Source organism: Squalius cephalus (genome assembly GCF_949319135.1).
Source record: "Squalius cephalus genome assembly, chromosome: 10".
In the NCBI taxonomy this organism is placed as follows: Eukaryota; Metazoa; Chordata; class Actinopteri; order Cypriniformes; family Leuciscidae; genus Squalius; species Squalius cephalus.
Genome location: NC_137131.1, coordinates 44,543,348 through 44,560,049, shown reverse-complemented (window position 1 = coordinate 44,560,049; position 16,702 = coordinate 44,543,348). Strand labels below are relative to the sequence as shown.

The window sequence follows — 16,702 nt, the reverse complement described above, 5'->3', positions numbered from 1 at the left end:
CGAAGGACCTAATACTTCCGGCGAGATTCTGTGCACATCTGATGAACACTAATATCCCATGAGGCCACGGGAGAGGAGCTTGAACTGCAGTGAAGCGACAGTAGCCATGGATGGAAACACTTAAAAGTGTGCATAACCTTATACGCTCAGTTGAGGAGGATGCATTTATCCGATAAGAAGACATGCACAAACTAAGATGGAAACTGAATAAATCCCTCGATGTGCAACAATAACTTTGTGACTTTGCCTGTGATTGGATAACTGGAGTAACCAGCGGACCAATGGCGTCGCAGCGTCTCTAATGTTGGTTTGGTGTTTCTGAAAGTGTGTGATCAGAATGATTTGGTGTAATTCCCTCAGAAGCGTCTCACACACACGAGTGTGTTCCCGAACACCAGCATCCGAACGCTAGAGAACATGACAGCGTTTACTGTGTTTCGTCTGACGCTCTGAGACACACTCGTTTATGATGGAGGGAGAAACAGCCAATTGCAGAAACTTACAGTTTATTACTGATATTTAGTGCCAATTTCCCAGGAAGTGACGATTTTGTTCTCTTGAACACGTGGGATGGAAACGCTACTTTATTCGCAAATGTTTTATGCGATATTCCAATTTTGTGCACAAGTTAAATTCACAACATTGGATGGAAACACAGCTAATGACAACATGGCATGTATTATACCCGAATTTCTTTGACTCACACTTCATTTTAAATACTCTCTAAGTACATTTCCTATCAAATGCAGTACTTAGTATAAGATTTCAGACGCACCTCGTCTTGTTCAATATTTTTGCTTGATTCCCAGTACTAGTATCTAAACATCCTTCAGAGATATGTCTTACAATACAAACAAATACTAAATTTAGTCAACTTTATGCTTTAAACAAGACAATTTGCCAGCAAATTTCAACTGATATTCTCTGAAAACAAGTCTTATCCTTCACAGTGGCTATGTTTACAACTTTTGTTTCAATCGGACTGAATTCATTCCGATTCATAAATCCGAGCGTAGTGTTACATGAACGCTAAACATGTGATCGGGTTGATGTGTGCGTTTATAAACACAAGATTCAAATCGGAATATATTTTTGACATGCGCACACTGCACGGATATACAGAGTTTCCTGCGGTTTGCGCATAATAATTATTCTCCTACATTGGTTCTTTATTTTTTTAAACCGCAGTTATTTAATATTTATCCATTTCTGGTCATAATTTGGAGTAAATGCGCATATGAACCGTTGTACTTATGTTTATCACGCAGTAAAAATGCCCAAAACCAGTCGTCTGTGGATGAGAGTCTGAAGCGAGCACTGGTGGGCCGTTGTCCTGCTCCACTTCACACACGATGAGGAGTGAAAGGAGGATTATAGAATTTATGACACTTTATTAAACAGAATAACAGCTCGTTACCCGCGTCATTACGCTATTTCTACATCATTGCACATGCGCAGTCCTTTCAGTTTCGGTTTTCAATCCGATCAAGTGTTTACATGATCTTTCGATCGGATTAGAAAAGGAATAAACCACTTCTTTCAATACGATCGGCATTTCATTCGGATCGAGCTCAATCGGATCATTAAGGGTCTGTTCACATGAAGGCTATTCAGTCCGATTGAGCCATCAATCCCATTGCTAACGGATTATTTGGTTGCATGTAAACATAGCCAGTGTCTCACTTTTACTGGAACGCAAGACAAAAATGCCAAAGAAGAAAATGATTTTCGTAACCACAGTACAGAACCCATTTCGACATGACACACCCGTGGCTTCATACATCAGCTTTCTGCGTTTGAGTGCGTCACATGCTACACGCCCAGTGTGTCCTAGAGTCCGCTACACGCCCAGTGTGTCCTAGAGTCCGCTACACGCCCAGTGTGTCCTAGAGTCCGCTACACGCTCCGGCTGGTGGGAGAGAAGAGTTCCTCAGCTGATGTTGCAGAACGCTCCTCCATGTCTACTGCATCTCCTCTGAGGCGTCCAGTGTGTGACCTGAAGAAGAACCGAAACCGAGTTTTGACTGGTTTATAATCAGATTTGTGTCAAGTGGAGATGAGTCCAGAAAACAGATCATACATCGTCCCATTCCTGGAGCAAAACGCGCATTTCATCTGTTCTTACGCCAACTAGAACCCACAGTCTGTCTACACGTCTTGGTCTCAGTCTCAGTTTCCTCACTTGTCGCTTCAGTCCAGGGGTTGAATCCGATTAAGCATCTCCCATCTTTATTCTGGACCACTAAACTCCCAGTGCTGTTGCACTTCTTGGCCAGCGGTGGCGCCAGAGAGTCGGGCGGGTGCAGAGACGTCAGAGAGAAGCTACTCAAGTTATCCGATAACTGTTCAGGATTACCAGCCGGACCGGGTCTAACTCCTGTATCCTCATCGGAGGGTTCTGTGGAGTCCCGTCGGATCACTGTGCAGTCACTGTGTCTGCTCCGAGTCCTCTGCCGCCCCCTGGTGGCCTGGAGGTTGAGCGCAGTCTGTGGAGCACGAGGTCTCTGAGTGCGTTCTGGAGGGGGAACGTGGGTTCTGCAGATTAAGGGAAGCATCGGATCTGCTGGCGAGGAGAATCCCTCCTCTAGTGTGGTCTGTAGACTCCCTCTGGAACTCCCCGTGGCCAGTGACGAGTTACTGTGGGACGTCTGCAGCAACAAACAACAAAACAGTCACTGGAAGGAGGAGCAAACCACGATCAAAGCAAAGTAGCGGTGCAACGGATCGCAGTTGATCGTGATCCGTACGGATCAGCTCCCCACGGTTCGGCACGCATGCGATTCGCAGAATAACGGCTAAATTTAACCATCATAGAGTGAAAGTTTATCATTTGGCCGAGTTTTGTCTTGCCAATTTACACAACAATTTTAAACGTGGAAGAAGCAGCGAAAATCGAGACTCACGCGTTATCTGTGTTCACAGAGAGAGAGAGAGAGGGGGGGGGGGGAGAGAGAGAGAGCGAGAGGGGGGGGGGGAGAGAGAGAGAGCGAGAGAGAGACGGGGAGAGAGAGAGAGAGATGGGGAGAGAGAGAGAGAGAGAGAGAGGGAGAGGGGGAGAGAGAGAGAAAGAGAGAGAGAGACGGGGAGAGAGAGAGAGAGAGAGACGGGGGGAGAGAGAGAGAGAGAGGGGGGAGAGAGAGAGAGAGAGAGAGAGAGAGAGACGGGGAGAGAGAGAGAGAGATGGGGACAGAGAGAGGGGGGGAGAGAGCAAGAGAGAGAGAGGGAGAGAGAGAGAGAGAGAGAGAGAGAGAGGAGAGAGAGAGAGAGAGAGAGAGAGAGAGGGAGAGAGAGAGAGAGAGAGAGAGAGAGAGGGGTGCGTTTTAGACAGCGCTCGAACACCGAACTGATTCATCTTTCGCGTTTCCTTGCACTTGAATGAACACATACACACAAAATAATCTCTAAACACCCGTCTCGGTGAGTATTCTCTCGTTTATGTCATTAGTGAACAGTTGAGAAAGAAACCGGATGTTTGTCCGTTTATTCGGTCTTAAAGTGACAGCAGCCTAATATTCCTACAGTTATCTGTGTTATAATATTGATAAAACATTAAAATACAGCTTTAACAAAGAAGACACTTTATTTAATTTCTACAGTGAACAAATTGTGTTATTTTAGGCTTAATTATTAATTTCTGTATCTGAATACTACTATTAGAATTTGTAACTTTGTTATTTAGTATTCATCTCTGCTTGTAATTTGTGAATTTGTTCAAAAACCGTAAATGATCCGGACCATGATTTTTGTGATCCGTTGCACCACTACAGCAAAGCGATAAGCAAGTAAACGTGTAGAACTGGTTGACGTCTGATTGCTGGGTTTTACTCATCCTACAGGGAGCCGAGCGTGCACCAGTCCACCCGGATATCATGATTACAAGGACTTGATAGTGAGCTTTTGAGGAAAAACTAGTCATTGGATTTGAAAAAGTTTTCCAGTGCAGTGTCCTGAAATCTTTAAAAGATATTCTGGGAGTTTGAGCCAATTAGTAGCAAGAAAACTAGATATCCACAATCAGAATTAGTCTCTTCCAGTCAAAGGTCCATTGTCTACTGTCAATGGTGTAGGGATCAAGCGGCAACCTTCCGGTCTCTCTCTTGAAGCCAACACTGAAGAGACTTGAACTGCAGTTCATCCACTGGCCACTAGAGGCCGGCTGCAGAAGAGACTCATTACCCATAAACCCCCATGTTAAAATGCCCAACTTTACAGCAGAAATAAACATGTTTACAGTCTGGTGCAAAAAGTAGTTTTGGTCTATATAGCTAATTTTGCCCTTCATGACGACTGTGATATTTTATAACTGTTATATTTGTATAACTCATCCGTTTAAATTATAGTCTTAAAGTTCTGCATAATTAAGGGCGTGGCCACTTGAGTGACAGGTGGATTGCCGCTGATGTCACTACTAGCCGTTTGTCTGCTGTCGTTTGTCTAGCGTCACGTGTAGGGTTACAAATTTAAGAATATGTTTAAGATCTGCTGATTCTACATCCTTACATAACATCTGTTATGTGTGAGAGCTCTAATCTGTGTTTCACTGCAGTTTCCCTGGTAGCTCACCTGCAATCAACCGGTTAATTAGTGTCACCTGACAGGAGCCATTTAAATCTAGGACACTCTCGCTCTCTCTCGTCGTGCAGCCAGCACTCTCTGCAGTCGCAGTGTTTACAGTCCCCTTTTTCTTTTTATATTTAATAAACTTTCTTTTGATTGGCAGATTTCCGCTTTTGTGTCCTTTATGTTGTAACACATCACATGAAAAACTAAGGTGAACTACACTGTGTTGGGCATTCAAGGTGAACATGATGGCATCGATTTACTGATTAGTTTCAATATAGTTTCCATTGAAGGGGTTTTGTCAGTCTTTGATCTTCCTACTGAGAGTCAAACTATGTGTGAATGATTACATCGTCTTAGTTCTTGTGACCATGTGATGCTTATACAGTTTGGGGGGTACCATTATCTTCAGTCGGGGGTACCATTATCTTCAGTTTGGGGGGTACCATTATCTTCAGTCGGGGGTAATTGCCTCTATTGTCTTTAGATGATTTGATTTAGTGGTCACCTCTAAGGCTGTGTAAGATCAATCACTTTCAAAGAACGTCAGCACCTTTAAGGACTGCCCACTGAATGCCTATAAGATACCACGTAAAGTTCCCTTACTGTGCGTTCACACACCAAATGCGAATAGCGCATCAAATTCGCGTCTTCCGCATCTAGTTGGACACTAGAACATTTTGAATCCATTCGCGCGTCCAGAGCGAAATTGACGAGCGTAAAAAGCAAAAGTTTGAAGAGAAATTTACGCGCATCTGAGGCGAAATCCGCTTGTCTGTTTGCAAGATGGCTGATGTTGATCGAGCATTCATCGAGAGTTACCGCATCAGGACACCAACTACATCTGTCCATCTGTCTTCGGTTAGAAAATGTATATGAAATTTTAAATACAGTATATTAAATATTGAAAAACTATCAATGTTTGTCAAACTGTGGTACGGATACCACTGTTGGTGCTCTTTCTAGTGATACTCACTAGTATATACTCATTTTCTAGTGATACTCAGTTAGCTGCTATATTGAATATTATATTCTGCTATATTGCTATTGCTATACTCCATTTTGAATGAGTGACTCCGGGCGGGAGTTTATCACATCACTTCACCATGTGACAGCAGCAACAGACGGCAAAGTTCAAATTTTTTAATTCGGGCATCAGACGTGAATTCGCGTCATTCGCGCAAACTGGACGCAGGAATGAGGCGAGTTCGCGTCCACCGCGCCGTGCTAAACGCCTCATTTGCGCCGCAGGACCTCGAGACGCGCGTAAATGCGTCTTTACATTGACTTAACATTGAAATCACTCGCGCCAGACGCTCTGTTCATGTTTGGTGTGAACGCAGCATTAGACTTGATGACCTCAGCTCCCGACAGCTCGTGTCCTCAATAAAGAATCCTGCTGAAGATACAACCTAGTCTCCTGGTCTTCGCTTCTGAGTTTCCCGCACACGTCACCTCAGCTAATCCGCCTCGCTACACATTTTCGTTTATCCGGGAGTGACGCTGCCAAGATGCCGACGGCCGGCTCCGCCCACTTTGGGCTTCAGAAATGTTCTTCAGAAACACTGGTGACGTCACGCACACTACACACATATTTATTTACAGTCTATGGTAGGGATGTATAAAGCACAGGTCTCAAGCGAGCAGCTGTTGTCAACGTGCCAAATTCCCCGTTTGAATGACTGGATTTAATAAGTGTACGACTGTTGGCGAGAATAAGCTGCAATTTGGACTCCTGTAATGCTTGAAGTCTGACTGTCTACATGAGACCCCTTCATACTTATTTAGGCTTCTAGACACTTGACTGCAAGTCCTGGTTATGTTGAACGTGTGCCATGCCTCACCTGTGAGCATGTGACCCTGCTGTTGGCCCCCGGGGACCTCAGAGAAGCCCACGAGGCTGGAGAAGCGTGTCTGGAGCCGGGCGGGGCCGCTCCGGTGGCTGGGCTGCCCTGGGGGATCGCACCGGTGGTGGGGTGGAAGAACTCAGCTGGGAGATGGAAGAGAGGTGAAGACGTCCGGCTGTCTCCTCCAGGAACATCTGCCACACACACACACACACACACACACACACACACACACACACACACACACAAACCATCAGCTGAACACAACAGCTGTTTCAGTTCAATTAACTGTGCAAAACTACATCTTTTCAAAATGTGACACGTTGTGCATTTCCATTAACATCATGTTTTACAGGAGTACTTTGATGTTGGCTTGAGAAAGACTAACCAGAAAGTTTGAAGTAGTTTTAACAGAGTGTAAGGTGATGCTAGGGTGATATAGGTGGTTGCAAACGTTTGTTTGGCCTGGTTGCAAGACGTTAACTAGGTTGTTCTAGGTTGCTGTTCGAAGTTTGCAATATAGTTGCTGGGGTGTTGCTAAGGTGTTCTGACCATTTTCCAAGGTGTTGCTATGCAGTTGTTATGGTGTTGTAGGTGGATGCGTACTAGGGTGCTGGCATTGCTAGGGTGATCTGGGTGGTTGCCTGGTTTTCCCAGGTGGTTGCTATGGAGTTGCTAGGAGTTGCTTTGGAGATGGTAGGGCGCTCTGGGGGGGTTGCAAGGTTGTTTGATCTGGTTGCAAGATGTTACCTAGGTTGTTCTATGTTGCAGTTAGAAGTTTGCAATATGGTTTCTAGAGTGTTGCTAGGGTGTTCTGATCATTTTCTAAAGTGTTGCTATGCGGTTGTTTTGGTGTTGTAGGTGGTTGGATGATGCTTACTAGGGTGCTGGCATTGTTAGGCTGTTCTGGGTGGTTGCAAAAGTGTTGCTGGTGGTAGCCTGGTTTTCCCAGGTGGTTGTTATGGAGTTGCTATGGTGTCATGGGTGGTTGCTAGGGTGTTGCTATGGAAATGGTAGGGCGTTCTGGGTGGTTGCAAGTGTTTTTGCTCTGGTTGTGCGATGTTAACAAGGTTGTTGCTATGGTGTTATGGGTGGTTGCTAGGGTGTTGCTATGGAGATGGTAGGGTGTTCTGGGTGGTTGCAAGTGTGTTTGCTCTGGTTGCAAGACATTAACTAGGTTGTTGCTATGGTGTTATGGGTGGTTGCTAGGGTGTTGCTATGGAGATGGTAAGGCACTCTGGATGTTTGCAAGGGTTTTTGGTCTGGTTGCAAGACGTTAACTAGGTTGTTGCCATGGTATTGTAGGTGGCTGCAAGATGCTTACTAGGGTGCTGGCATTGCTCGGGTGTACAGGAAAAAGCTGGATGGATTAATGGAACATAATACAAGATGTATGTTAACTCGACACAACCTCTCAAAGAGTAAGAACACATCTGGTGTGAACAACCCTGCAGAGAGCTGAGAGAACAGAGAACACACAGACCTCCGGTATGAGCTGGAGACTGGAGCCGATGACCTCCGACCTCACGCCTCACTTCCTGTTCCTGTCTTCCTCTTCCTGGGCTGGATCCCTCGCTTCTGCTCACGACCTCTTTTGTGCTCAAGCCCCCGCTGCCCTCTTCCTCCTGCACACACACACACACACACACACACACACACACACACACACACACACACGCACACGTCTTTGGTTGCTGTGTCTCATCACTATTATCATGCTTTATCTACAGTGTGACGCTGCATATTAGGACTGAATGAGATTTGAGAGAGAAAGTTTTTCCCCCTATTAAAAACAAACACAAACACAAAAGGACATCAGTTGAGTGCAATCAAACTGAGTGCAGATTTAAAAAAAAGCAAAAGCTAATTAATTAGTTTTCCCTGGCACACTTGATAAAATTAAAAAGCCTTTATTTTTACATGGCTATAAACAATAGATAAAGAGAGACAGCTCCCTTCAGGCCAAACACAGAGGGGAGCCTCTTATCTTCTCTTATTGTCATGTAAAAAAAAGGCTTTTAGAAGTAAATTATAAATATGGCAATTTGGCAATTTACAAGTCTGAAGTTTGAAGTTTGAGTTATTATTATTATTTATACACTACTGGGAGTTTGGGGTCAGTAAGATTTTATTCAAGAAGGATGCATTAATTTATCAAAAGAGACGGCAAAATAATTTATAATATTACAAAAGATTTCTAAATATTCATTGAAACACTGATAATAATCATAAATGTTTCTTGAGCATCAAAGCATCATATTAGAGTGATTTCTGAAGGATCATGTGACACTGAAGACTGGAGTAATGATGCTGAACATTCAGCTTTGATCACAGGAATAAATTACACTTTACTATATATTCACATAGAGAACAGATGATTTACACTGGAATAATATTTCACAAAATTTACTTTTTTTGTTTGTTTTTTCAAATAAATGCAGCCTTGGTGAAAATCTTACAGACCTCAAACCTTTGAACACTATATTGTTCCAGTCATATATGTTTGAAACATCACAAGTGTGACACGATGGCTTTTTATTGAAGTGAATTGTTCCTTTAAAGTGTTCAGTGCAAGTCTAGAGTCTCCACACGAGTCAAGTCTGACAGCAGAAACACAGATCGAACAAGAAAACACAGTCAAAAACACACACCTGCACACACACACACACACACACACACACACACACACACACACACACACACACACACACACACACACACACACACACACACACACCTTACAGTCTCTGTCCAGTAGCTGGTACACACTGTGGTCCTCCAGGCTGATGTCAGTGAGAGCCGGTGATGAGGATTTATCCGACAGTTGCTCCGACATCAGAGACGTTTGTTCGACCTCCGCCAGCCGGATCTACAAAACACACACACACACACACACACACACCGCAGGAAGCTGTCAAACTCTGATGCATGCAGGGATCAGAACCATCAAATGACCTACTGCACACACACACACACACACACACACACACACACACACACACACACACACACACACACTCACTCACTCACTCACTCACTCACTCACTCACTCACACACAGACACACACACACACTCACACACACACACACAGAGTACGGTCCGTCACGGCATGATTTGAAACGCTGCATCTTTTATCGTGACTGTAGGAGATTTCACACTTCATGCATAAATATTCAGATGTTTTAGACGCATTTTCCATGTTCGTTTCATTTAGAATTACTCTTACATATAATATAATCAGCCATGATGATTATTTCAGCCACTCTGAGCAAGCGTGATCTTTCATAAGCTCGTGTTCTGCCTGTCTGTCATGAGGGATTCTGGTTCTGATTCCACTGAATGATTCATTAGCACAGCTATAGGCGCTGATATACTCACTGCACAGCTATTCTTCACTCTTCACTGAGGGGTAAGAAGAAGAAGTTGGAAACCCCTTTGCAGTGATATACTGTTCACAAACATCCCGACTCGTTCACTGCTGAGAGCGGCGGTTAGATGAATATGTAAATATGTGTGCTTTCCTCTCAATAACAATAATAAATACAGCAAAAATGCCAGCGGTGAGAGAACAGCGGTTCAGAAAGCATCTGACCATAGAGATGTGGATCTGTTTGCATCAGCTCTTCAGTCACTCACCTTTATTTATCCACCTAGTTTTGCAACGCGGAAGTAAATACGATGACGTACTTCCTTTAAATGTGTTAGACTTCCATTTCGCTAGTCGGTAGAAGAAGCCATGTTTCCTACACTATTAAACACTGTGATGGATAATGTTTATCACACGCGGTGGGAATGAAATGAAGAAGTGGCCTGACATCTTATGAGAATATTTTCAATTATTTTGTGTTGTGACGGTCTTCGATGCGCATCGTTTAACAAACTCCATCTCTGCATATGCTGTGCGTTTGAGTTGCTTATGACGTTCATATGACGCAAACTCTGAATCAACATGCAGCAATGCTATATTTTCCAAATCACCATAATCATTTGTTAACAAACAAGTATTCATTACTTCAATGAGCTCACTGTTTCTGCATTAAATTATTACATTGTTTAAAATAATACATTTTTAGCTGACTGTGATTTCTTTATATGTACATTTCTGAAATACATAACAGACAGTTTCCTCTGATAACAGATCACTGTAAACTGTAATGTGGACTCATGCACTTTCTGTAAAGCTGCTTTGAAATGATGTGTATTGTGAAAAGCGCTATACAAATAAAACGTGAATGTGCACCAGATTTGTAGCGTAAATAATCTAGAAACCTACGCCAACACAGGAGAATACATTTGAGTTGTAGTTCAGTAATGAAAAAGAAAGAAAGATGCGAGTGAAGCCATTGGGTCCGTTGTGTCAACGCTGCCGAATATCCAGAAGTTAAAGCCGGAGCAAGAACAATCTTTGCTGAGTTTTGTTGGTGGCCATGATTTTGTGGCCCTCCTCCCCACAGGGTTTCTCGAAAAGTTTGATTTGGACATACGTCACGACCAAACGCTAGCAATTGGTTATGGCAGATCCAGAGTGGCTCTCAGCAGATCCAATAGTTTTAATCTTCAACAGAGAACCCACAAGGAAGTTAACGCTTGTCAATGAAATGCATGAGAGTCTGGTTGGATCAGGCTACACATGTGTCACTCAAATACACACAAGAGAAATACATAAATGTGGCATGGGGGCGAGGTTCAGCGGGGTCTGTGACGGGAGAGAGAATCGGGAGACAAGCGCGGTGTAAGTGGGTCAAGTGCAAATGACAAACACCTGTGTCTTGTTTCAGTAATTGCCATGAAGAGACAGTAAAAGCCACATGGGAGATGAGAGCGGCAGAGAGGGACTGACTGAGACTCGGAAGCAGACAGTGTGGGAGAAGCTCTGGAGAATAGTGGACTGAGTTACCTCAAAGGCTGAGTTAGCTCGAAGGCTGAGTTAGCTCGAAGGCTGAGTTAGCTCAAAGGCTGAGTTAGCTCAAAGGCTGAGTTAGCTCGAAGGCTGAGTTAGCTCGAAGGCTGAGTTAGCTCGTAGGCTGAGTTAGCTCGAAGGCTGAGTTAGCTCAAAGGCTGAGTTAGCTCGAAGGCTGAGTTAGCTCGAAGGCTGAGTTAGCTCGAAGGCTGAGTTAGCTCGAAGGCTGAGTTAGCTCGAAGGCTGAGTTAGCTCGAAGGCTGAGTTAGCTCAAAGGCTGATTTAGCTCGAAGGCTGATTTAGCTCGAAGGCTGAGTTAGTTCAAAGGCTGAGTTAGCTCAAAGACTGATTTAGCTCGAAGGCTGAGTTAGCTCGAAGGCTGAGTTAGCTCAAAGGCTGAGTTAGCTCGAAGGCTGAGTTAGCTCGAAGGCTGAGTTAGCTCGAAGGCTGAGTTAGCTCGAAGGCTGAGTTAGCTCGAAGGCTGAGTTAGCTCGAAGGCTGAGTTAGCTCAAAGGCTGATTTAGCTCGAAGGCTGAGTTAGCTCGAAGGCTGAGTTAGTTCAAAGGCTGAGTTAGCTCAAAGGCTGAGTTAGCTCAAAGGCTGCGTTAGCTCGAAGGCTGAGTTAGCTCGAAGGCTGAGTTAGCTCGAAGGCTGAGTTAGCTCGAAGGCTGAGTTAGCTCGAAGGCTGAGTTAGCTCGAAGGCTGAGTTAGCTCAAAGGCTGATTTAGCTCGAAGGCTGAGTTAGCTCGAAGGCTGAGTTAGTTCAAAGGCTGAGTTAGCTCAAAGGCTGAGTTAGCTCGAAGGCTGAGTTAGCTCGAAGGCTGAGTTAGCTCGAAGGCTGAGTTAGCTCAAAGGCTGAGTTAGCTCAAAGGCTGAGTTAGCTCAAAGGCTGCGTTAGCTCGAAGGCTGAGTTAGCTCGAAGGCTGAGTTAGCTCGAAGGCTGAGTTAGCTCGAAGGCTGAGTTAGCTCAAAGGCTGATTTAGCTTGAAGGCTGATTTAGCTCGAAGGCTGAGTTAGTTCAAAGGCTGAGTTAGCTCAAAGACTGATTTAGCTCGAAGGCTGAGTTAGCTCGAAGGCTGAGTTAGTTCAAAGGCTGAGTTAGCTCAAAGGCTGAGTTAGCTCAAAGGCTGCGTTAGCTCGAAGGCTGAGTTAGCTCGAAGGCTGAGTTAGCTCGAAGGCTGAGTTAGCTCGAAGGCTGAGTTAGCTCAAAGGCTGTTTTAGCTCGAAGGCTGATTTAGCTCGAAGGCTGAGTTAGTTCAAAGGCTGAGTTAGCTCAAAGACTGATTTAGTTCGAAGGCTGAGTTAGCTCGAAGGCTGAGTTAGTTCAAAGGCTGAGTTAGCTCAAAGACTGATTTAGCTCGAAGGCTGAGTTAGCTCGAAGGCTGAGTTAGCTCGAAGGCTGAGTTAGTTCAAAGGCTGAGTTAGCTCAAAGGCTGAGTTAGCTCAAAGGCTGCGTTAGCTCAAAGACTGCGTTAGCTCAAAGGCTGAGTTAGCTCGAAGGCTGAGTTAGCTCAAAGGCTGAGTTAGCTCAAAGGCTGAGTTAGCTCAAAGGCTGCGTTAGCTCGAAGGCTGAGTTAGCTCGAAGGCTGAGTTAGCTCAAAGACTGATTTAGCTCGAAGGCTGAGTTAGCTCGAAGGCTGAGTTAGCTCGAAGGCTGAGTTAGTTCAAAGGCTGAGTTAGCTCAAAGGCTGAGTTAGCTCAAAGGCTGCGTTAGCTCGAAGACTGCGTTAGCTCAAAGGCTGAGTTAGCTCAAAGGCTGAGTTAGCTCGAAGGCTGAGTTAGCTCAAAGGCTGAGTTAGCTCAAAGACTGATTTAGCTCGAAGGCTGAGTTAGCTCGAAGGCTGAGTTAGCTCGAAGGCTGAGTTAGCTCAAAGGCTGAGTTAGCTCAAAGGCTGAGTTAGCTCGAAGGCTGAGTTAGCTCAAAGGCTGCGTTAGCTCGAAGACTGCGTTAGCTCAAAGGCTGAGTTAGCTCAAAGGCTGAGTTAGCTCGAAGGCTGAGTTAGTTCAAAGGCTGAGTTAGCTCAAAGGCTGAGTTAGCTCAAAGGCTGCGTTAGCTCGAAGACTGCGTTAGCTCAAAGGCTGAGTTAGCTCAAAGGCTGAGTTAGCTCGAAGGCTGAGTTAGCTCGAAGGCTGAGTTAGCTCAAAGACTGATTTAGCTCGAAGGCTGAGTTAGCTCGAAGGCTGAGTTAGCTCGAAGGCTGAGTTAGCTCGAAGGCTGAGTTAGCTCAAAGGCTGAGTTAGCTCGAAGGCTGAGTTAGCTCGAAGGCTGAGTTAGCTCAAAGACTGCGTTAGCTCGAAGGCTGCGTTAGCTCGAAGGCTGAGTTAGCTCAATGGTGATTAAACGGTTAATGCAACAGATACACTGTAAACTATTCGACTAAAACATAAAAATAACAAGTAACTTGCTTTGCCAGCATGTTCACACATTACAATAATGCTTTTAACCAAAGCCGAGGAGCTTCTTGCAGCGCAGCTCATACAGTGCTCCACATACACATGCAGTTCTTATGCTCCGGATTATGCTCAAAACAAATATCTTGCATGTATTTTTTATGCTTGAACCAGCTGTTATATCACACCCTAACTGTGCAGACGATGCCAGTTTGTCTGTAGTCCATATTAAAAGTTAGCTAGCCAGTCAAAACTACACAGTCACAATACAACTACGATTAGCGTAAGTGGCTTACCGGAAATCTAACACATTATATTTCAAAAATGGCGGCGCTTGCTCTTGCGTGAAAAATAAGGTGGATACAGCACTTTATACAATAGATTGAATATAGATAGATATAAATCAGCCCTCAGTCGACTGAACAGGAGAAATGAACCTCAAAGAAGGCGGGGCCTCAGAGCCACACCCACCATTACATCATCACAGCAAGGACCAATGGGAGTTCAGAGGCGTTTACCAGCTGGAATTAATTTTTCTGGAAAGTTCACTTTAACGTGCTGTTTCAAACTCCACAAACTAACTTTATTTTATTTTTTCATTCTTTTGATTTCGTTTGAAGTATATCAGGGCCTTAATAAATAATATTGAATGTAAAATTGTAATAAATAAATTGGGCTGCACAATAATCGCGATATAACTTGTGGTCTGATGAACACATATCAAATATATTTTTTTATTTTTACAGTACAATAGAAATTTATAACAGTTAAAACAAACTAATACTAATAGTAATAATAATAATAATTGCTATTGTTATTATCGACATCAGAGAACCGTGAACACGTAGCAATAGCAACTTTATTTAATAGCAACTAAGTTGATCAATGTGCTTCACAATGCCACACAATGAAATGTATTGAAATATTAATCAAAAATCTCAGGAGGACTTCAAAGAATAATTATGTTACGTCTATCGGTCTCGGCTGATAAAGTTTGGGAATCCCTGAATTAGCGAGTTTTTAGGAAGAGTACAATTTGCCGTTGTGTCCTCACCTCTCCTGATTGGCTCCTGCCGTCTCGTCTGATTGGTGGAGAGCAGTAATGATGAAACACTGATCCTGACAGATTATCAATCATCTGCATTTCTCCATCCAGAGAATCCTTCATCAGCAGAGACACACTCTCCAGCCACTGGTTCTCCTGTCACACACACACACACGCACACGCACGCACGCGCACGCACACACACACACACACACACACACACACACACACACACACACACACACATGCACGCATCCAAGAATGACGTGTTCATGTTAGATCAACCTACATAAACTGTATAATACAAAAAAGTCTATTTTTCATATCCAGTACACAGATTAGTGAGTGTGTGCAGTGGTGTGTGTGTGTGTGTGTGTGTGTGTGTGTGTGTGTGTGTGTGTGTGTGTGTGTGTGTGTGTGTGTGTGTGTGTGTGTGTGTGTGAGTGAGTGTGTGTATCAGTATATGAGTATGAGTGTGTCTGTGTGTCTCTCTGTGTGTGTGTGTGTGTGTGTGTGAGAGTGAGTGAGTGAGTGTGTATCAGTATATATGTATATGTGTGTGTGTGTGTGTGTGTGTGTGTGTCTGTGTGTGTTTGTGTGTGTGTGTGAGAGTGAGTGAGTGAGTGTGTATCAGTATATATGTATATGAGTGTGTATGTGTGTGTGTGTGTGTGTGTGTGTGTGAGAGTGAGTGAGTGAGTGTGTATCAGTATATATGTATATGAGTGTGTATGTGTGTGTGTGTGTGTGTGTGTGTGTGAGAGTGAGTGAGTGAGTGTGTATCAGTATATATGTATATGAGTGTGTATGTGTGTGTGTGTGTGTGTGTGTGTGTGTGTGTGTGAGAGAGAGAGAGCTGAACCTGTGCAGGTGAGCAGAGGCTCCTCTGTTGGAGTGTGTCCGGTGATGTCCTGTAGTGTGTGCGTGTGTGTGTGTGTGTGTGTGTGTGTGTGTGAGCATATGAGTGTGTGTGTGTGTGTGTGTGTGTGTGTGCGTGTGTGTGTGAGAGAGCATATGAGTGTGTGTGTGTGTGTGTGTGTGTGTGTGTGTGTGTCTCTCTCTCTGTGTGTGTGTGTGTGTGTGTGTGTGTGTGTGTGTGTGTGTGTGTGTGTGTGTGTGTGTGTGTGTGTGTGTGTGTGTGTGTGTGAGCTGAACCTGTGCAGGTGAGCAGAGGTTCCTCTGCTGGAGTGTGTCCGGTGATGTCCTGCGGAGTGTGTGTGTGCTCTGACTGGTGTGAACCGCAGCCGTGTGTGTGTTCCTCTGGCTCCCCGCCGTCCTCTCGCCTCCACCAGCGCCCGAGACCCGGTCCGGTCGGCCCAGACAGCACAGCCCGGCCTGCAGCTCCAACTCGATCTCCGCGTCCATCTCCGCGTCCTCCTGCGCCTCCTTGTTGGAGTCGTCCAGGTGCTTCATCAGCACGGCCACCACCACGTTAATCAGCACGAACTGAGCCGTCAGCACGAAGCTCACGAAGTACAGCGGCGAGATGATCTGCAGGCTGGAGTTACAGGAGGAGCTGTCGCCCGGCGGACACTCGCGCAGTGTGTCCTGAGAACACACACACATCAGCTTCATCACCAATCACACTCAGGCTCTCCTAGAGAACTGACCGGCATGAGTCTGACTGCCAGTTCAGTGTGTGTGTGAGCATATGAGAGTGTGTGTGTGTGTGTGTGTGTGTTAATCTCCACTTAAATAAGGGTAAAAAACAAACAAAAAAAACAGTTCAGGCCGATGCAACCAAAACCAAAACCATGAAATCAACAGAATATCTCACATGCAACACAGATGGTTCAGACAAGAGCGTCACATCTGATGTAACCCTCATCCTTCACTCGCAATTTATAATACATCTTTCCCTCACGGGTCAAAATGACCCGAAGCCCTAAAATTATACTTTTATTTCATTTTGATATTTTTAATTAAATTTTTTTGGAGATTTTTTGCTATTTTTTATT

General features: G+C 44.6%; 1 protein-coding gene across 1 annotated transcript in view; it reads right to left on the bottom strand.

Annotated features, from left to right (window-relative positions):
- Positions 1 to 221: 221 nt before the first annotated feature.
- The window catches only part of cacna1ib (calcium voltage-gated channel subunit alpha1 Ib), a 155,604-nt gene continuing 139,123 nt past the window's right edge, over positions 222 to 16,702 (bottom strand). The window contains exons 32-38 of the mRNA XM_079884438.1: positions 15,900 to 16,292; positions 15,607 to 15,663; positions 14,754 to 14,900; positions 9,145 to 9,276; positions 7,891 to 8,032; positions 6,405 to 6,601; positions 222 to 2,648 (exon numbers count right to left, since the gene is read on the bottom strand). Coding sequence (XP_079740564.1) covers positions 2,112 to 2,648; positions 6,405 to 6,601; positions 7,891 to 8,032; positions 9,145 to 9,276; positions 14,754 to 14,900; positions 15,607 to 15,663; positions 15,900 to 16,292 — 1,605 coding nt within the window. The 3' untranslated portion in view covers positions 222 to 2,111. The remainder of the gene's footprint in view (positions 2,649 to 6,404; positions 6,602 to 7,890; positions 8,033 to 9,144; positions 9,277 to 14,753; positions 14,901 to 15,606; positions 15,664 to 15,899; positions 16,293 to 16,702) is intronic.